The following is a 21,725-nucleotide window of genomic DNA, read 5'->3' as shown; positions in this document are numbered from 1 at the left end:
AAAAAAAAAAAAAGAAAGAGTCACAATTTCACCGCGAGAGCGAAATAATGAATCCGATAGCAACAAATAGGAATTTTATACGAGTACAGGGTAGCAGCTCACTCATTCAGGAAACGCAGCCAGTGCAGTAAGGGAAGTGACCTATCTATGGCTCAGGGGCAGATCCAGGTGTCTACATTGGAAGGGGGGGGTTATCTTCCACCCCTTCCCCCCTACCCGATCGGGTAGGGGGGAAGGGGTGTACAAGGGCTGAGGCCACCGCCGCAGCAGTGCATTTTGGTAGGTCACGCATATTTACAACAGCCCAGAGGGGATTATGGCAGCGCCTAAGGAGCCTTCGTTGGAAATGTGCATAGGGAAGCAAGAAAGAGTAGAGTGATGAAGAGAGAGGTAGAGAGCGGGGACAAGATTCTCCTTGCCCCTTTTGGGCAGTGGTAGGCAAAGCACCCTGACAAAGGGGGCAAACTCAACAGGCAGCCTGACAAAGGAGGTGGACGACAGGCACTGAAGGGAGGGGCCAGCGGCTGGCTTTGGAGGGGAGGGGGGTGGCAATCGCCGCTACCCCCCCCCCCTTCCGGATCCGCCACTGCTATGGCTTTAACGGAAGTTTTGCAATTAGAGCAGAACACCTACAAAGGTATGAGCCGTCTGCTGATACCCTCTAAAGATATCACGGCACACGCGACCACACCCGCTGGTACAAAATATGTACTTCCTGTCAAACTCACACAGTCCCCCCCCACCCCCCAACCCTTCGGCTCCATGTGCCCATCGTGCGAAGGAGACGGTCGGCTCGTTTCACCTCTGCTTTGTTTGCCGGCAGTGCTCGCACACTTTCACTCGCACATAGAGTATGCGACACGCGAGGTGACGTAATCGTGATTTGGACTTGATAAGGAAGATCATGGAGAAGGCAGAAAATTCGCCTGGAGTGTCTATATAATTGCTATTGCAAAAAGAAAAAAAGAAAAATAGCTGCGGGCTAAGATCACATGAAAGCACGGCAACTGCCTGAATTACGGCACATCCGATTATGGTGGCCACGTTACTGTTTTACGACATCGCGCGCCGAATCGAGCAAGTGGGACCCGTGCCAGTGTCGCGAATTTCGGTCGCCGCTATGCCTTGGCTCTGAAAAGTTTTGTAATTTGGCTTTGTAGCAAGACATTCGCATAAGCAGTTGTGTGGCTGATAACTGCGAGCTGCAGCCCCAAAATAACTGCCTAAAACTTACAGCAGTGCCTTCCCCGGGGGAAAGAAAAGAAAAAAGCTTTCACTTAATAGTTGTAAATGGGCCTGTTAGTTATATAAGCTCACTCGTGCCTGGAAATTTATTCTATTCTTCACAGAGTCCTAAAAATCTTTGAAGCTCGGGATCAGAGCGAGTGAGCTCTCCGATAATCGCCAACAGGCATCGTCGTCTTTTATCTCGCCGATCGGGATGGCTTGCAAGATACCAGCCGTGTCGACAACATCCGCTTCCTGAATGATCGCCATTGCTAGCAAGATAACTCAAGCTCGCTACATCTACTGCTACCACGTCTGCAACTAATTATGCTTGTTACTTGGCACGCGGCGATAAGAAAAACACCATATTGGGCGCTAATGCACAGCACGCGCGACAAAGAATACAGAACTACACGGCGTAGTCACAGAACACCCTGACAACATTGCGCGATATGATGTGCAGCGGTTCATGGTTCACGCATGCCATGCATTAGCCGGATTCTCTTCAACTCCCCCGCTCCGAAGGCGAACAGAGCATCGAGGTGCGCTCCTTCCCCACAGCCGCAGCGGCGGTTCGATTTGAAAAATGTGTTCACAAAACCTCAAGCCAGCGTTACCATGACTTTCGTTCCCTTTCAATAAAGTTACTGTGGATTTTCCCTGATGGCAGCACACATTCCCAGAGTTTTTCCAGATTATTCAAAATCCCTGAGAATTCCCGGTTTTCCCGGTCAGTAGACACCCTGGTGTACTCAATTTCTTGCCGGCACATGATAAACGAAGTGAGCAATGCGCAGCTGTGCTGCTGGCACATTCAAACCACAAAAAAAAAAAAAAAAAACATGTGCTCGCACAAGAATAACTAAAAACAAGGTAATGCTTACTGAAAGCTTTACCGTAAAAAATGCGGCACATTTTCACCAAGGAACAACACTAGAAGTTATGCCAATGAAATGATAGACTTTACCCCCAATCGAAGGCAAAAAGGTGTATTCACCAATTCCAGGCATGTCAAGAGCACTGCAGAGCACTGTCATGTTGCCGCAAATATATACTATAGTTGGCGCCGCCAAATGTCCGGTTTCACTCACTAGCCAATAAGTGCACAACAAAAGCAACAAATCAGCAATATCACCAATCACTTTCCGTATAGATACTACTCACATCCTCGAGGGATACGAAAGCCTTGGATTACTCGCGAGTTACAAGCCAAAATCAAAATAAAAAATTCCATGTATAACACATTCATTCAACTTCGTGACCCTGCTTTACTTAAAGAATTCAAAAAATACCGTAACCATTTAAATAAAGAAATTCAGCGTGCTAAAAATACCTACTTTAACAACATGTTTTCAGAGGTGTCGAAGGACGCTGGTGCAACATGGAGAAAGCTTAACTCAGTACTTGGGAGAAGCAATAATATTAGCACACATGAAATTAATGTAAATGGCGAAGTAGTTTGAGGTACTGAACTAGCCAAAATGTTCAATGAATATCTTACAAATTTATCTTTTTCTACGGCTCCAGGTAATCCTTTAAGATACTTGAAAGGCGACCACGCTGATTCGGTGTATTTAAACCCCATGTCAGAAGATGAGGTTTGCCTTCTGATAAAGCAGTTAATAGTAGTTGTTGTGATATCTTTGGAATTCAAGTGCGTCCTGTTAAATTCATTGCAGATTTAATTGCTAAACCTCTAGCGCATCTATTTAACGTTAGCATTTCGAACGGTATATTCCCTGCTAAACTTCAGAAGGCTAAAGTTTGCGTCTTGTACAAAAAAGGAGACAGGAATCACTTAGCGAATTATAGACCAATTTCAATATTGCCCGTATTCCCCGAAATTCTCGAAAAAATTCTGTATTCTCGGTTGGTGTCTTTTACCGATAAACACAACATAATCACAGAATCTCAATTTGGCTTTCGTAAAAACTATTCCATGCAACTAGCACTCCTTAATCAAAAAGAACTTATACCGCAGAACATTGAAGACAAGAAGTATGTACTTGGTATATTTATAGATTTTACGAAAGCATTCGATTCTCTTAATATTCTTATCCAGAAATTAGAATTCTATGGCATTCGTGGTCAAGCTCGACAAATCGTCCTATCTTATCTTAGTCGCCGTAAGCAGTGTGTCTCTATCGACAACACAGTATCTTCATTTAAAAGCACTTCCTCTGGAGTGCCGCAAGGTAGCATTTTAGGACCATACCTTTTCAATATACTATACATTAATGATATAGTTAATGTGGACCCCAATGTTAAATATATTATCTATGCCGACGACCCGACGCTTTTTTTGGCCGACGATGAGAGTGACCGCTTAATCCAACGCGCTAATCAGGTTTTGCTTAAGCTGGCGGAATGGGCGTCGTGTAATGGTCTAGTTATAAATGTTTCCAAAATGTGAGCTGTTGTATTTCGGGCAAAATCCAAGAATTTTGTACCGTGCAATTCACTCCTGCTAAACGGAAGCCCCATTGAAGTTGTTAACGATTTTAAAACTCTTGGTGTAGTATTTAATCAACATATGTCATGGGACTCGCATACTGAGCATGTAGCTAACAAAGCGGCTCGTGCGTTAGGACTTCTCTACCGTCATCGCGACTCATTGCCAATAAAGACCAGACTTTTAATCTACAACTCTTTATTTATTTCTTACATCGAATACTGTTTTCTTGTTTGGGGAACAACCATTTCTACAAATATTTTGAAACTTAAAAGAATCCAAAACAAAATAATAAGGGTGATTGCTAACACTGCTCCCGATCATTCAGCTGAACCGTTACTTAAGAAGTACGGCTTAATTAGTTTAGACAACCTCTATAATTTTAAACTAAGTTTGGCACTGCGGAATGAAATTAAGAAAGACATTCATAGTCTACGCACCCTGGCTAAATTAAAATTAAACGCGCGTAGCTATAACACTAGCCATCTTGAATATTGGGATGTGCCTCTCAGCAGAACGAACTATGGTGAAGATAGGCTGTGTTGTCTCATTCCTAGAATGCTGAATCACTTTTATGCACAGAACATACATATAGATAACTTCACATTCAACCAGCTTAAGCAATATTACATATAACATTAATTATATGCTTTATTCTATTTTTTTATCCCCATTTATGTGACTGTTCTTTCTTTCTTTTATTCTGAAATAAACTGGAAAGTTTCACAATTTGTTACTGTATAAGGATGTATGCAGCATCACGTACCACTTGTTCACTGTATTGTTTTCTTTTTGTACTACTTTTCTCGATGATAATAGTGTGCAAACTCGTTATTTTAATGACTTGTATATATATTCTATTGATGCATTAATAGTATGTCTGTGGCCAAATGCTGACCGAAGTCCAAGATACAGCGGGTGAGATCTTTGTCAAGCTGCCTAAAAGCAGCTTTTTCTCTCACTCCTCATGATCTGTATTGCTCATGAAATAAACATCTATTCTATTCTGTGTCAGAATATGGCCCCTGCAGTTAGCATAAAATATGAGGGAGATGTGTTATAAAACTGGCATATGGTTACTCGAACAAAATGAAATATCAAACTATGCAATTAAATCAATATTTCTTGCGTACGCGTAAGATAAGCTTATATACTTGTGCTTGCGGCAAAGCAAATGCCGATCATCGTTAATATGTTATGAAGAGTGATTTAACTCTGCTTGCCATGATACATACAGAGGAGCTAGGCAAGATTAAAAAACCAAAATAAACTAAAACATGCGCAAGTCAACGTGAGCACACTTGAAAGGCAAACATGTGCAGAAGCTCCAACACATGCATAGCTTTCCCTACATAGCCCAGAAAAGTTGTCTGCCCGTGTAATTTGCATAGAAACTCGCATTAACTCCCTCATTTATGTTTCCTCTGCTCCTGACTGTATTACGTACGAGCCATGCATAGCTCAAGATGACCACCTTCTTCAAATACGGTTCGTGCTGATCACAATGGTGATACAGACTGTGCCGCCTCTTTTCGGTTGTCTGTAAAGGCTGTTCTCACTCCTGTGCGGCGCTTCGCACTCGGGACACTCCAAAGAATCATTCAAATTAAAATTACAGAGAGTTTCGTGCCATTAAACAATACATATGCTTGCCAGGACTAAAGAACGCATCTGAATTATCCAATTTTACTCATTAAGGGGTGTCGAATTAACGGGTTTTTACTGCATTAGTTTTTCATGAAAGATTTATTTAGTAAGGATGGCAGACCAACTAGCCCAACGAACGGTCTTTCTGAAGAACGGTAAAGCTGAATTACAACTTTCACCACGAGCCCAATGAAGGACTGGTCGGATGCATCTAGGCCTGCCACAGCATGGCACACTGAGTCGTGAGCCAACTCATGCTGACTTTCTTAGCCAGTTGTTCTCAAGTTACAGTGAGTCTTCTGCAGAAGACTGACCGGTGAAGACCTGCAGATCCAGGGGGCACTGGTGGGCCAGACTGGTGACCAGGTGGCAGCAGCCAGCCTTGGTGCCCAACCCGACCGCAGACTTGCTCTGCTCCACCAGGCGAGGCACCAGCTCCGGTAGCACCGAAGCATCCACAAACTGCACACACTGCACAGCAGGTGAGAACTTCAGTGAAGCTTGGTAGGGATTCATCCCAAGAAGACCTTTCCTGGGTTTACCCACACAGCTTTCTCTTACGATAGCCATGTCCATCATTGCAGCCACCCATAGATTACTGCTTGCTGCAACGAGTTGTTATGCTTGATGCTGCTTTAAAGAATGAGCACGTTTATGACTGACAGCTTCGTTCTGCTCTAACCAGAGCAAGTGCAGGAACAGTTATATCAACACAAGCTTGCACTATTGTTAAGGTAGACCAGAACAATGTGACCACAGTTGTGTGCATGGGCAAGCGGCTTCAAGGTTGGGAATGGAACAATGCCGTTAGTGCCATCTTGCTGTTGTTGTGGTCATGTCGACACAAGGGACCATAGGAATGAAAGCAAGATAATACAAAACCCAAGATCAGGCCTCAGCTGCGTGCAACAAAATTTGATATCAAAACCTTCGTCTTCCACATGAAGAATTACCTGTTAATTTCATGTTCACTAAACAGTGCCAGTGAGTGATGAAGTATAGATGACAGCCTTAAATATAATGCACTATAAAAACAACGCTGGTTTGAACATTAGTGCTTTCCTTAACAATGCTATTTAAGAGAATTTCGTTCCAACGGCACTGACAGAATGGAGAGGTCTAGACAGCTTAAAAACCAATCGACTCAGACATTGACCATTCACTACAGTGGCAGCTGGTCTACGTTAGTCCTGAGTCGCAATGCATGCAACATGATGCTGCAGACACGGCCAACACGTGTGCTTCATGCCCAATCAAGCGCCCGTTGCATGTCCACGTGTTTGCACTCCCATATCACGAAACAAAAATGCAGGCTACTATGGCAATGCGGCCTGAGAACTTTTGACCGCTCCTGTACATCATGTTTTCTTTAAAATACCATTTCAAGTTGGGCTTGATGGTCTTTCACTTGAGCGTTTTGGTAATCCAATTCACTATTTTCTTTAACAAAACTGAGGACAGAAGAATGACGCAGACACAGCGCTAACTTCCAACATCTGATTTATTTCTAAAGGTGTATATAGGCAGCACACGCAGGCGCATTTGTAGAGATATGATATGAAAACAACACAAACGTGCACATCGTTGTAAACGTCGTTGACATATCTTCAGACCACATCATCCTGTGGACTGTTAATGCGTCATACCAGTTTTCTTCAAGTAATGAACGCTCAGCAACAAGCCCTGTTGTTAATGTTCACTAAATTCATTGTCATTATGCAGTAACACACAATGTAGACGTTTTTGCAAGTTTTTGCTGTCTTCATATCATACCTTATTCCCTACAAGGGTACCTGTGTGTGCTGCTTTTTAGCTTATTCATTGATGTGACACCTTTAGAAATAAATCAGATGCTGGAAATTAGCGCTGTGTCCGTGTCGTCCTTCTGTCCTCAGTTTTGTTAACAAGTGTGCTAAAATAGTAAAATGGTTTTCGCTGTCAGAACAGCATCTCACAAGGATGCAAAAAGGCACAAGGAAGTTGCACTGTCTACTTATAACTGATAATGTTAAAAGTGCAGTAAGTACAAAAAACACACACCGCAAGAGGAGACGATGGGACAGAGCACTTCCCACCATTGTTCTGCTGTGGTGTGTGTGCCTAAAGCAGTTTTAACATGAACAGATCGCCCAACAAGAAGTTCTCTTAAGACGGGACAACCTTGTTCCATGCATTCGCATCCTGCAAGCGAAAAACTTTTGTGGATAAAGTGAAAAATTGGTGAATGCTGCTGGATTGGACGATCAAACTTGTCTTCTTCAAGGCTCAAGCTTTGAAGACGCTCCGGCGACCCCCCCATGTTCACCAATTTTCCATCTTCCACTGAATTTGTGCCTTTTCTTGTGGGCAAAATGTTCTTCAGCCAATGGGTTTGGCACACTGCTGGAATGGGTCCTCAAGAAAAATAACTACCCAACATTGGACAAGTTGATGCTTACAACCTGGAACATCACTCTGATCTACAAAACGAATGGTGAACCCGCTTCCTTTTCCTGGTATTTTTTCCTTTGTGCCATCGTACAACTGCTAGCAGCTGCACACATGGAGCCCAAGCAAGCCCATCTGAAGTTTGGCCACCTATTTAAACCGTGGACGTCACAATTCAAGATACTTACGTAGTTGATGGTTTCCATGGCGGGCGATGTTCGAGATGCGGCTACTCTTGCTGCATCCAGCTGCACAACACCAAAGACGACCGACGCATCTTCAGAGAAGGGCACTCTTACCAACTGCAGTTGCCACACGTAGCCTTCACAAAACATTTCACACCCATCGATACTGCTTCCCAACAAAATGATGCCACACAGCTGCCAGCAATCAAGCACTTGGCCGTTTTAAACATATTTTAAAAAAAAGAAAACTGTGTGTCTGTCTGTACATGCATCCATCCCTCTGCCACATAAGCAATGAGAAAAAAATTCAGCACTCTTGTAACACAGGAAAGCCTGGCTGCACTTAGGTAAAACAAATGAGTACATGTTTGGCATTAAATCAACCTTTCGAGAGCCTCATGAGAGCACATTTGCCTTTGTGTGCCTTTTTCAAAAAAGGCACACAAAGACTTGAGCAAAATACCCAGTAATGCATTAATAAGGAAATACACCTACATAGCTCCCCACTGTTTATGGTTTGGCTGATGATGAAGAAGAACCATGGCGGAGCCATTTGTAATTGGTAGGAACCTTTACACCATCCACTCGTCACACAATTCACATGGTGTGATGCCTGGTGTGATACTGCACTGCTGCCATGCAAACATCACTCCTCACCTGACGTGACTACTTGGTGAAACACTTGAGTGGCACACAGAATGCCTGGCTTCAATGCCAGCTCGAACCCTGTTTTCTGAAGCCACACCTGAGAGGTCACACAAGTTTCCGTACCGCAAAGCATTTTACACTGCCGTTCATAAATGCTTATTGAAAGTTAGTGCTGTCCATCACTAAGACACTTTGTGATGAATGCACACAGGATTTCTCCAAGCTGTCAAAAAAAGGTGCATCTCGTATGTCACATTTTCCCATCAGAGTCGTAAAAAGTAAGGGGTGCCTCTTACAGACGGGCACACCTTAAATAGTGGAAAATAAGGCAGTTGTCAAGTGAGGCTGCTAGCAAGCTTACAAAACAGCCTTTTCCTACTTTTAACCCTTTCACTGTCGGGTGTTTCTGGCCGCGACGTACCCTCAGAGCCGGCTTGGTTTCGGAAAACTCCGAGAAATGGCATGTTGTAAAGACAAGATGACAGACAGGAATGGAAAGGGGATACAACAACCTCGTTTACTGCTGAGAGATTGGAGCGAGGCCGTGGTGAGCAAGCGAAAGCAACCATCAAGTCATATTTCGGTCTAATGGAGAGGCGAAACTGCATGCATCTGTACTTGATGCGCCGTAGTAAACAGCAAACAGAATACACACACAAAAAAAAAACCCATGGTGGATGGCAGAACAACGCTTGTGCACACGCAGAGTGAGCACGCACCCTAGCAAAGAAGGGTGGGCACGGTCGCTCCACACTCTTCATATACGTACAAACACAGTGAGGGGCTAAAATACGTGCTTCTAGAACGATTCGACATATGGCACAACCAGTAGGATCAAGCTAAATCACTCCAGCTATGCACTTCGGCGCAAATATTTGAACCCAGAACGAAGAACGAACCGGTACATCAGTGACACTGCAGGGAGGAAATGCAGAAACGTACCAGTGACAGTGAAAGGGTTTGCTGCGCATACTGAGAAGAGAAAGGCATACCCGGTCCCGAGCATCAGCATCGGCCCGCACGCTCAGCTGGTTCAGCACGGGGGACTCGAGGTCACTGAGGGCATCGAGCAGTGCCGAGAAAAGCAGTGGCAGGTGCGGCCTCAGTGCAGGCCCAGCGCTGCGACTCAGCTGCACCAGAGTGTCTAGGCTGCACAAATAATGAATGCAGACTACTTAAAAGCACTCATTGGTCAGCTTAAGTGTAGGGAAATGACACTCCAAATCCCCATAAGAGCTACAGGAGATGACAGATTAGTTTAGGACAAACCGGCTTGCATATATTGCCTCCATCAAAGCCAAGACGAGCGTAGTCACAGAGCAAAGTACACATCTACAGCCAAGCACACATCTAATAATTCTAAAAAGACAGGGCGTGTAAACACGGACACAAGAAAGAAGTCAGGACACCACAAACGCCGATTAACAACTGAAGAGACCCACAACCCACAACAGCGGAAAAGAAAGAAGGCACGAAAACTTATCTGTGCATGCCCATGCAACAGGCAAACCTATCAATCCGGCACGCATGGCGGTCTACGTGGAAGATAACTGTTAAGGCATTTGATTTCGTCTTTATGCAAGTTAATCGACGGTTGGCTCACGCATACGCTACCACTATTCTCGATATGCCATGCTTCAATCATCAGGCGCGTTTCTTCATTTCTATGCCGGCACAACACTGCGCATTCATCAAATTTTGGCGTGCACTTACACATCTAACCACACATCTACAGCACACCTTTTACTTTTAAAGGGGCCCTGCAACACTTTCCAGAGTAATCCTAGAATGACCTCACTATTGGTGTTTATTGCCTCTCGAATAGACTGCCACAAAAATTTTTAGAATCTGTCAAGTGCGAGCGGACCATCGCATGCTTTAAGAGCTTTCTCTCTCCTTTTGCTCCAGCAAGTGCGCCGAAAGCTGCACAGGGGAGGGGGATGAAAGGGAGCACTTTTGTTTTCTTCAAAAGCACGCACTGCCAACGTATAAACAATGTGCATGGTTCACTTACCTACACCGCGACATGCCGTGGTGCAGGCATGTCGTGGCACACTGCGGTAACTTGGGGGAACGTGCAGAGCGCTCCACGGCAATGGACGCTCTCCACATAAACTCTGTCAATGATCACCGATTACTGCAGTCCTTCACGTCATTGGCGCAAAGACCTGTAGCACTCTGAAACGCGGTTCCGAAAACACAGTGCGGTTTATTAATGCATCTCCGCCATCGTTCCAACTACTTCTTTTCTCCTCGGCAGACTACCCACTACCAGTTCATGTCCCAAGTGTGTCGTGCCAGAAGAAGAAAAGTATGCCACAGATGGGCATCCCCCTGCAGACAAGTGGCCGTGGGCACTTGAAAAAAAAAAAAATGATTAGGCGGAGCTGGTCAGAATGGGTGCCGGCTTCATCCTTTCAATGCTGACTGTGTCTTCATGCCCGTTACGCAGGATTGTAAAATGATGTTCAGAACGCTTGATGAATGGGAAAGGACCGTGATAGCGAGGCTGAAGTGCACGGTGAGACGCATCAACATGAACAAAAACGTGTGAAGGTGTCTGTAAGTTTGCCGGCAGAAAAACATCGTTCTTAGTGTGAGCTGAAGTTGGTGATGGGCGCAAGTTTTGCATGAAGACCCACAGACGCTGGACGAAAGAAGATGGATCCAAAACACTCTGCGTAGTCACGGGGCTGACGAGGTCACCAGGCAAACGGAGTGTGCAGCCATAAACCATCTCGGCTACAGAGCAGGCAAATTCTGGCCGAAGTGCTGAACAAAGGCCGAGAAGCACGATGGGGAGATGTGATACCCAATCTTCGGCGTGAGGCTGCGAGGCGAGTGCTGCTTTTAAATGACGATGGAGTCTCTCTAGAATGCCATTTGATGCTGGATGATACGCAGTTGTGCGAATGCGCGTACAACCCAGTAGAGATGTGACAGAGGTGAAAAGTGCCGACTCAAACTGTCTGCCTCGATCAGTAGTCACCTTTGATGGTACACCGAAACGGCTAATCCAGGTAGCAAGAAAGGTACGAGCAACTGTTTCTGCCGTGATGTCAGGGATTGGAGCTGCTTCAGGCCACCTAGTGTACCTGCCAATACAGGTAAGCAAATACAGTCAAGCCCGACTAAATCGAACCCGTTTATATCAAATTATCCCATATATCGAACAATTTCTAAACACGGTAAATTTACGTTGAGAATATATAGCAAAAGCTACTGTTACATCAAACGAAAATAGCAACGACAACCGATATATCAAATTCCATGTGCCTCAAAAGTGCCCCAGCAAGATGGCTTTTCCTCGCGGTGGCGGGGAAAACTGCCGGTGCCATCCTAGAAAAATGGTTTAGACCTGGCTGTGCACCCCCCTGAAAAAAATGATCCTGGCCCGCTCCCAGCGCTTACAGCCAATCAGAGGCCGTCGTGCTTTCTCCGAGGTGCGGAGGCGGTACAAGTGAGCACCATTTTTTATTTATGCTTGCGTGCCTACTGCTGCCTCTTTTCCTCGAGTCCTCATTAAGCGTAGTCCGTGCTGATGGTGTTGCCTGTTGGCGCTCTGTGAACTTTGTTGGCGCGCTGTCATCATGGCTTTTGCAAAGAGGCAGAATTTGCTGTTCGCCGCGAAACTCGAAATCATAAATTGAGTCGAGCGCGGTGAGAAGAAGTCTGATGTCGCCGCCGCGTACAAGATTGGACCTGTTCGGAACTCTTTCTATTGGCATCTTCGGCTGAGCCGCACTGGCACCGTGACGGTGGAAGGGAAGTTACGTCAAACACCGCCCGAGTTTCAGGCCCCGCTACGGCCCAGACGAACGTGTGAGCCAGGGAACTCGAATCTGCGACAGCAGCGCCGTCTGCGAGGCGCGCACAGCAGTCGAAATTCAGCAGACGACATTTTGCAACGGCGGATTTGCACTGGAATTGAGAGCGCGAACGACGGAAAACCAGACGATTAGAGACGCTTGCGAGACGCTGTGCGTCCAGCGTGAACTCGCCTGCTCTACACGCGCTTTTGCTGCGTCAGTTTTGCACAAACTCGACGACGGTTGGTAGTTTCTGCATCGTCTTTGCTCTCCGGTGAAATCCCGACAGCAAAAGTAGCCTTGTGTGAGCACGGCCGGACGATTCACAGCGCACGCATGTTTTACCTCCAGTCAGGCCGTGTTCTGCTGCAGCGCCAGCTGTAAATTGCGCCTGCATTGATGGAACGTCGCAGCGTCGTCTGCCAGCGCGCGCTGAACGATGGGATTGCACCACGCTCCACCGTCGATCTCCGCGGTGGCGCGGTGGCGTGCACTCGTGTCGTGGCCGGCCCAGCCGAACATGCGGCACCGCACGCGTGGTGCCCAGACGAACGTACGGCACCGCACGAGTGCGCAGAATACGCCACGAGTGCCGCCAGCCGAAGATGCCATATGTTGAGTAGATCGTGGGCAGATGTCACGAAGGAGACAATCCAGAACTGCTTTAGGCATGCCGGCTTCCACATGCCTGGTGATGACACCCCAAATTCCGATGACAGCACTGAAGACACCGCAGGTGTTTCCGCCGAAGTTTGGAGCGAGCTGGCACAGTTCCCGGGTGCTATCGACGGATCGACATTCGACGAGTTCCTCAGTGCAGACGATGATGTCGCCATCATGGGCCAAGATGAGGACTACATTGCAGACGTCATGCCGACCACGAGCCAAAGCGACAGCAATAAGGAAATTGACGATTGCCCATTGCCTACATCCTCCGAAGTGATTAGTGCACTTGTGTTGGTTCGGCGCTATTGCGTGAATATGGAAGGTTGCGGCCTGAGCTGCTCCAACTCATTGGATAACGTGGAGGCGTGCATGCTGACGCAGGCAGCGAAGTCGTTGAAACAGAAGAAATTCCGGAACTATTTTGTTCCAAAGTAGGGCACACAAGTAAGCCACCGTATTAATAAAGTACTTTTCTTATTGGTATGTGCCTTTGTGTCATAAAATCCTATAGCGGGCCTATATCGAATTATGCCATATATCGAACTAATAAACGTTTTTTGGCGAGTTCGATATACCCGGGTTCGACTGTACGTATATCCCCGGCATGGAGGTAAAGGCCCGACAATGACCAAATGAATAGTGTCGAAACGTGCATCAGGGAGAGGAAATTTTCTCCATGGAGGCTTGGTGTGCCGTTGTACCTTGATACGCTGACACGCTGTGCAAGTGCGAACCCAGTCACGAATGTTAGCGCGTATGCACGGCCAGACATAGTGTTCAGTGACCAGGTGTTGCGTAGCTCTTACGCCTAGATGGCAGATGGAGTGGAGGGTGTCAAAAACAGCAAATGTGAAGGAACATAGATACGAGTGCAGTTGTGTAAAACATCGCACCAGAGCGTAACGTCATTGTCGGGAAAGTTGACTTGTTCCAGTCGGAGGGATGTAGAGGATTGGAGTCGTGAGAGCTCATCGTCTAATGTCGAGCAAAGACAATGAAAGGTCGGTGGTGCCTGTCGTGGCATTGATGGTAATATGACTGAGAGCGTCCGCTGCACTGTTAAAGCTGCCTTTTACATAACATATGTCTGTGGTGAATTCAGCAATGAAAGCAAGGTGTCGAAGTTCTCTAGGAGCGTGCGTGGCACTGCAGGAACGTAAAGCCACAACAAGTGGCTTGTGGTCGGTAAGAATGGCAAATTGTCGCCCTTCAAGGGAGTACCTGAAATGCTTCAACGCAAGGAGCTCCCGCCCGAAAGTACTGTATCGGCACTCAGTGGCACGTAACTTGCGAGAAAAGAAGGAAATTGGAGCCCATGCACCATTGATCCATTGATGAAGAGCGGCTCCAACTGCTTCTGAAGAAGCGTCCACCATGAGGCTAGTGGGAGCAGTTGGTGAAGGGTGGTGCAGGAGGGTGGCCTGGGCGAGTTTGGTCTTAACGGCGGAAAAAGCTTGATCCGCGACTGTGTCCCAGGGAAGTGCGGCTGACTCGGCTTTCGAAGTCGAGAGTAGTGCTTCCAGAGGCTGCAGCAGTCCAGAGCATGCAGGGATGAAGCGGCGATAAAAAGTGACGAGTCCGAGAAAACGTTGCAGACTACCAGGGGCGTAGCCAGAAATTTTTTTCGGGGGGGGTTCAACCATGCTTTATGTATGTTCGTGCGTGCGTTTGTATGTGTGCGTGTATATTACGCAAGCAAAACTGAAAAATTTCGGGGGGGTTTGAACCCCCCCAACCCCCCCCTTGGCTATGCCCCTGCAGACTACGTATGGATGTAGGAGGCGGGTAGTCATGATAGCTTGAACCTTGTCAGGTAGAGGAGTGATGCCATCTTTAGTGATCTGATGTCCGAGGAATGCTATCTCCGAGACTCCGAACTGACACTTTTCTACACTGATGACAAGGTCGTTATCACGCAGTTGAGCGAAAAGCTCACGTAGATGTGCCTTGTGCGTTTCAGCGTCCTTGCTGGCAATGAGAAGATAGTCTATGTAGGCGAAACAAAACAGCAAGCCTCTTGTGACTTTGTCCATAAAATGCTGAAATGTCTGAGCTGCGTTTCTCAAACCGAAAGGCATTTGCAAATACTCATAAAGCCCAAATGGGGTAATTATTGCAGTTTTGGGAATGTCAGAAGGCTCAACGGGGATCTGGTGATAAGCTTTCACGAGATCAATCTTCGAGTATACTGTTGTGCCGGTTAAAAAGGCAGTACAGTCCTGAATATTGGGTAACGGGTATCGATCTGGAACGGTGACTGCATTGAGAGCCCGATAATCACCACAGGGCCGCCAGTCATTGTTCTTCTTGGGAACCATGTGTAGCGCCGACGACCACGAGCTTGATGACGGACGAATGATCTGCAGCTGTAACATATGCTCAAACTCGTTGCGAGCAATGCGAAGTTTATCAGGGCCAAGTCGGCGAGGGCGGCAGTGAACCGGTGGGCCTGTGGTTACGATGCAGTGGGTCACAGTGTGCTTGGGGGCCTTATCCATTGAAGACTGCGTTGTAATCTCCAGAAACTCGTTGAGCAGAGCTGTATATGGTGACGTAGGCGGTTTCACGAAAGTGGGGTTTAGGGCCGTAGCGCGTGACAGAAAACCATTGACCGATAAGCCGGTATAGCTATCCACCAGGCGACAGCGGTTCATATCCACGAGCAGAAGAAAATGCCTTAAGAAATCGGCGCTTAAGATTGCATAGCGTATGTCTGCAATCCAAAATAACCACTGTAGCTTCTTCTTGAGACCGAGATCAAAGGTCAGAGACCTGTCCGCACATTGCAATGACAGAAGAATTGATCGCTTGTAAAGGAGTTGACTTCTCGTGTAGACGCCGGTCAGTTTTGGATGCTGGAATTACGCTGACTTCTGCTCTAGTGTCCACCAGCAAGCGAAGACCTGTGGTTTTGTCGGTGATGAGGAAGAGGCGGCTTGATGATTGGCCTTGATCGCCCGCCGCTGTTATTGACGATCGGCCTGAGCGTTTCCCATGCGCCATGAGCAGGGTGGCACACATCTGCGAGCCACGGCACGAAAACACCGGTGATAGTAGCATGTGTTCTGCGATGAAAAGTGGTGCTCGGGCTGGTGGAGGGGCTGTTGCTGAACAGGCGACGTGAGAGATAGTTGGTGTGGACGAGGCTGGTCATTTAAGTCGCGAATGCTCAGCAGTTGCAGACGCAAGTTGGCAACTTCAGCTGCGGGATCTTTTACAGTTTCTCGAAGGGAATCTGCTTCGGAAATTGGAGAGGTGTGGGCAGCATTTATGACTGCCGGAGCAAAGTCCATCATGTCATCGGTGCATTCCGGCCGTTTCCCGGGCTTGATATACACCAAAATTGGTATTGCACGACGCGACTGTATGACGAACGTAAATTAGAGGTGGTAACATGAAAATCATGACATGCGTGTCATGTAGAACATGATTTGCATGGCACGCTCATGGTGCGCTCGCGGCCCTTTCGCTAGATTGATATGCACCAAAATTGGTATTGCGCGATGTGACTGTGTCAAGAACATGAATAACAGGTGGTAACATGAAAACCATGACATGCATGTCATGATTTACATGCCACACTCATGGTGCATTCGCGGACGTTTCACTAGCTTGATATGTAGCGTTCCTTCTAGGAACTAATACATAAAACACATGGATTCAGTCAGACAGGTGTCGTCCGCCATTTTATTCCAAACTTCTTCTTCCTTCACCTCTACCCCTATTACACTTCATCTTCTTCCGTGCGCTTATTGCAGACCGCTTCACTCTTCCTGACTTCTTTGATTACACCTCCTGGTGTAATACTTAAATACGTTGCCAATGGAAGCACACTCTCTTTGACCCGAGGCTGCAGTGTACCACACGTTCTTCAATATCCCGCGTTGAGATGCGGTCTTGACAACTTGGAACGGTCCGTAATATTTAGCATTTGAAGGTGCAACTCCTTTTCTTACAAGAACATAGTCTCCAGGCAGGATGTGTGGTATGTCACTGTTGTGCCTTTTATCAAAGTTCCTCTTCATCCGGCGCTTATATACTTCTTGACCTTCGGCACTTTTCTCTGCTTCAGTAAGTTGGAGCTTTTCTAGGAGGCCTAGTTCACGATCTGCAGGCAGTGTGGGTGCTGTTCCGGTTGTAGCAAAATGAGGACTGCAGCCTAAACCCGTGGTGTATGAACGGTTGTGGTGCTTCACAGCGGCTTCAAGGCAGCACTTCCAGCCTCCGCGAAAGTCTGGATACATCTTCAAAAACTGTTTGATGTCCCGTATGGCCCGTTCTGCTAATCCGTTCGCTGCAGGGTGGTACGGAGAAGAATACTTAATAAGTATTCCTCGGTCATTAGCCCATCTTGTTAGCTTGGCACTACGGAAAGCAGGACCGTTATCGCAGACTAGTGTCTTGGTGTGCTTAAAACGCGCATCTGTGAGTAGATTGATGACGCTGTTCGCATCTTCTTTCCCTGCTTTAGCCACGATTGTTCTTGTGCATTCGTCAATGGAAAGCAGAAAAGCTTGCGTTCGCATGACTCTTTCCCCCTTCTTCTTAAGCTCTGCAAAGTCTAAATGAACCACTTCAAACGGTACTTTTGAATATTCGGGGTTCGTCATAACATCCGTCGACTGCTTGTACTTCACTTTGTTTACTTGGTAAAGATGGCATGTCCGGATATAATTAGTGACGTCCTTTTTCATACCTGGCCATGTGAACCTCATAAGCAATTTTTTGTATGTGCGCCAGAAGCCATCGTGTCCACCTGATCCAGGGGTGTCATGGTAGAGATGAAGAATCTTTTGAACCAGGGTGGGTGGTACATAGTACTTTCCATTAATAAACTGCAGATCTTCTGTACCTTCCCATAGCTTAATATGATTGATCATTTCTGGATTTTCACTGGACCCATGAACAAGCAATCTAGACAGTGCATCAGCATCGGTTAGAAGCGGGCCAGGACGGTGCGAAACGGTGAAATCAAACTGTTGCAGATAGTTGACCCATCTCGCAATGCGTCCTCTTGGCTGTGCCATATTCAAAAGTTGTGTCAACGCCTGGTGGGCCGTGAATAGCATGAACTTAGCCCCTTCAAGGTAAGTTCGGAAATACTGAACTGCTTTTAAGACTGCCAGCGCTTCCTTTTCTGTAGTAGAATAATTAAGTTCAGCTGGTTTCAACGTGTAGCTGTAGTATCCAACCACGTAATGCTTCGTTGGATCGGCCTGTTTTGAGGGTTTCTGGTACAAAACTGCTCCGGTCGCGTAGTGTGATGCATCCGTATTCAGTACGAAAGGCAGAGAAAAGTCCGGTATGCGCAGGATGGGATCCGACGATATTAGCTTTAGAAGCTCGCAATAGACAGCTTCGCACTCCTCATTCCATTGGAAGGGTGTGTCTTTTTGGGTTAAACGTGTGAGGCACCGTGTCTTCAGTGCGTAGTCCTTGATAAATGCCCTGAAGTGTCCTGCGAGGCCAAGGAAAACACGCAGAGAGTGCACATCATAAGGTTTTCCCAGCTGAGAAATTCTTTCTACTGATTCCTGTTTCGTGCTTTTAGTACATCCGTCAAACACCCTTCCGAGAAATACAACTTTGTCTTCAAAGAAAGCACTTTTCTTGAAATTGACTTTGAGTTGAGAAAGACTCAAAGCTTGAAGAACTTTTGAAAGATGACCCCGGTGCTCCTCTTTTGTCTTTGAATACACGATGATGTCATCAATGTAGACGTTGCAGAATACTCCCAAATAAGGTTTCAGAATATCAGTCATAATTTTCTGGAACCATGCCGGAGAATTTTTCCAACCAAATGGTAGGCGGTTGTACTCAAATAAGTCAAAAGGGGTTATAAATGCGGTGTACTTTTTTCGTTTCTTCCGTGAGTGGGATTTGCCAAAACCCCTTGCAAAGGTCTATTCTTGAAAAACAATGGCAACCACCAGTCTCGTCAATGATATCGTCAATCCTCGGCATTGGATAAGGTATCAACTCTGTTTGGTGGTTAAGAGCCCGGTAATCTGTGCAGAGTCTGAATGTTCCATCTTCTTTGGGGGCAATAGTTATGGGAGAAGCAAATGGGGAAACAGAAGGGCGGATAATACCAGCCTCTAACATTTCTTGCAACTCCTTTTTCAGCCACACCTTTTTATCTCTAGACATGCTATAGGGAACTCTGCGCACAACTCTTTTGTCACTAAGTTCGAAAGGGACGACGTGAGATTTCATCGCCGGAGGGTAGCTGCCCATGCACGTAAGTTCTGGGTACTTTCGTTTAATGTCCTCCTGGTCGAAAATCATTCTTGTTTTGTTAGGCGCTCCATGGAGATCCTCTGGTCCGACTTTATCCTCAACCATCAGTCTGTCATCCCAATAGATATTTATCTTAAGCTTCTTCATATCTGGACGGGACAAAAGGAAATCGTAGCTGACGTCAGGAATGGCCAATACGTCAGTGGTAATTGATTGTCCTTGAAATTTAATGGTTAGGGTAATCCACTCATTATGCGTGCTCACGGACCCATCGTAGGCTTGCACTCGCAATGCTCTACCAGTATGCAGCCGGCCGCCATCCACTCGACTCTTATTGATGATAGAGACAGAAGCCCCACTATCAACAAGGGCCTTCATTTCAGTGCCGTCTACGCTGATAGGGGCGTAAAGTAACGTGGATGATATCAAGTAAACTGTCTCGGTGTAGGTTTTTGCTTGGGGCTTGTCATCGAACGTAATTAGCTCACATGGAAGCTCTGCCTCGCTTAACGCCGAAAATCGCCCCTCTTCATTGTTCTGCTGGTGAACACTTCTGCGATACTCGTTATCAGGCTCAGATGGCAGAGTGAACGCTTCATTGTCACATTGGTTCGAAAGATCAAGGGCTTGTGTACCACCTTGCTGTTCTCGCGAAGAAAATGTGGTCACTGATGTCTGTATGCATCGCAGAAGTTCATCAAATGATCGTGGATCACTTATTTGTACTTGACTGCGGATGTTGACTGAAAAACCTTGCGTTACCAAAGCTACAACTGCAGACGACGGGAGCCTTGGTTCTGCAGAATGCAGTAGGCGGCGCTTTTCAAGACAGTACTCCAGCAAAGAGCCAGATGTGTATGTGTAGTGTAGTGCCGCATCCCATCTTTCTACAGCATTGCCTTGGAAACACGCCAAAAAGTTGCTCTTCCCCCTTTCCCAACACATTGGTGCTCCATCGATAAGGTGCAAATCGTACCACTTTCTTGCGATGGCACCCAAATAACGGCGCATGTTCAGAATCTTCGTGTCGTCACTTTTCCACATATTCCTTTCGCATGCATACTCAAAAAACCACATCCAATGACCCGCATTTTCCGAGTCTCCTTCAAAAAGGTCAGATTCTACAACCTCTCGTTGTGGTTTTTCCTGGCTAAGCGACTTGACCAATGATCCCATTATTTCAGCTTGTTGCATCATGCACCATTGTTGTCGCTCAATAGCAGATAAAACGCTGCTCACCTCCCCGGAAGCCGTTTCCTGCTTGAAGGTGCCACGGCGACTGGGTTCCAGAATGAGTTCGCTCAGGGTCTGGAGCTGCAGATTCACTTTCACCGATCCTGTTTGCACGAGGGCTTGACGGCTCATCGAAGCTTCTCACAGTACCCTGTCGATCAGTCCGGTCGAGCTAACTTCGCGAGGAATGTCCATCGCTGGCTCTCCGTGGACTTGGTACCGTGTGAAAACAAGAGGCTCCGGTGACGCCTCGTCGATGAAAAAGGTAACCCACATTTGCGGTCTTCGCAAGCTGACGGCTGCGCCAAAATGTAGCGTTCCTTCTAGGAACTAATACATAAAACACATGGATTCAGTCAGACAGGTGTCGTCCGCCATTTTATTCCAAACTTCTTCCTTCACCTCTACCCCTATTACACGGAAGAAGATGAAGTGTAATAGGGGTAGAGGTGAAGGAAGAAGAAGCTTGGAATAAAATGGCGGACGACACCTGTCTGACTGAATCCATGTGTTTTATGTATTAGTTCCTAGAAGGAACACTACATGATATACGCCAAAATTGGTTTTGCGCAATGCGCCTGTATGACGAACGTAAATGAGAGGTGGTAACATGAAAATCGTGACAGGCAAGTCATGGTGGACTCACGGCCATTTCGCTCGTTTCATATACGCCAAAATTGGTATTGTGCAATGTGACTGTATGACGAACATAAATGACAGGTCCTAACATGCGAATTATGTTATGCATGTCATGTACGGTATGATTTACATGACACTGTTATGGTGCGCTTCCGGCTGTTTAGATAACTGGATATATACCAAAATTGGTATGGCATGACAGGAGTGCGTGATGAACATAAATGACCGGTCATGCAGTGTAACAACAGAATATACGTTTCATGGACATGGTGTATATCACATTGTGCATGCACGCGTGCATGGCAAACATGCGATATATGGTGAACTAGATGCCATGGCATGAAGGATTTCATTTGGCTCAAAAATAAACAAAGCGATGTGTGCAGATCTTTGCTGGCTGCTTCGCATTATATCGATTCCCACAGTGCGTGGGATCTGCCGGATTTTTTTTCAGACCTCTCTGAAGTCATTTGGGGGTCCGTGTTATAATCGAAGCACCTCAAATTGTGCCTTGGCGGTGCCGCCCCACTGGTTCCTTAAAATGGCTACGAC

At 46.5% G+C, this 21,725-nt stretch overlaps 1 protein-coding gene across 1 annotated transcript in view; it reads right to left on the bottom strand.

The window, feature by feature from the left end:
• The window catches only part of LOC119386432 (proteasome adapter and scaffold protein ECM29), an 814,720-nt gene that overhangs the window by 242,588 nt on the left and 550,407 nt on the right, over positions 1 to 21,725 (bottom strand). The window contains exons 31-33 of the mRNA XM_037653733.2: positions 9,579 to 9,735; positions 7,942 to 8,001; positions 5,641 to 5,797 (exon numbers count right to left, since the gene is read on the bottom strand). Coding sequence (XP_037509661.1) covers positions 5,641 to 5,797; positions 7,942 to 8,001; positions 9,579 to 9,735 — 374 coding nt within the window. The remainder of the gene's footprint in view (positions 1 to 5,640; positions 5,798 to 7,941; positions 8,002 to 9,578; positions 9,736 to 21,725) is intronic.

Source organism: Rhipicephalus sanguineus, chromosome 3, assembly GCF_013339695.2.
Source record: "Rhipicephalus sanguineus isolate Rsan-2018 chromosome 3, BIME_Rsan_1.4, whole genome shotgun sequence".
NCBI classification, from domain to species: domain Eukaryota; kingdom Metazoa; phylum Arthropoda; class Arachnida; order Ixodida; family Ixodidae; genus Rhipicephalus; species Rhipicephalus sanguineus.
Note: the sequence above shows the minus strand (reverse complement) of the source record. Positions and strands in the feature narration are given on the sequence as shown.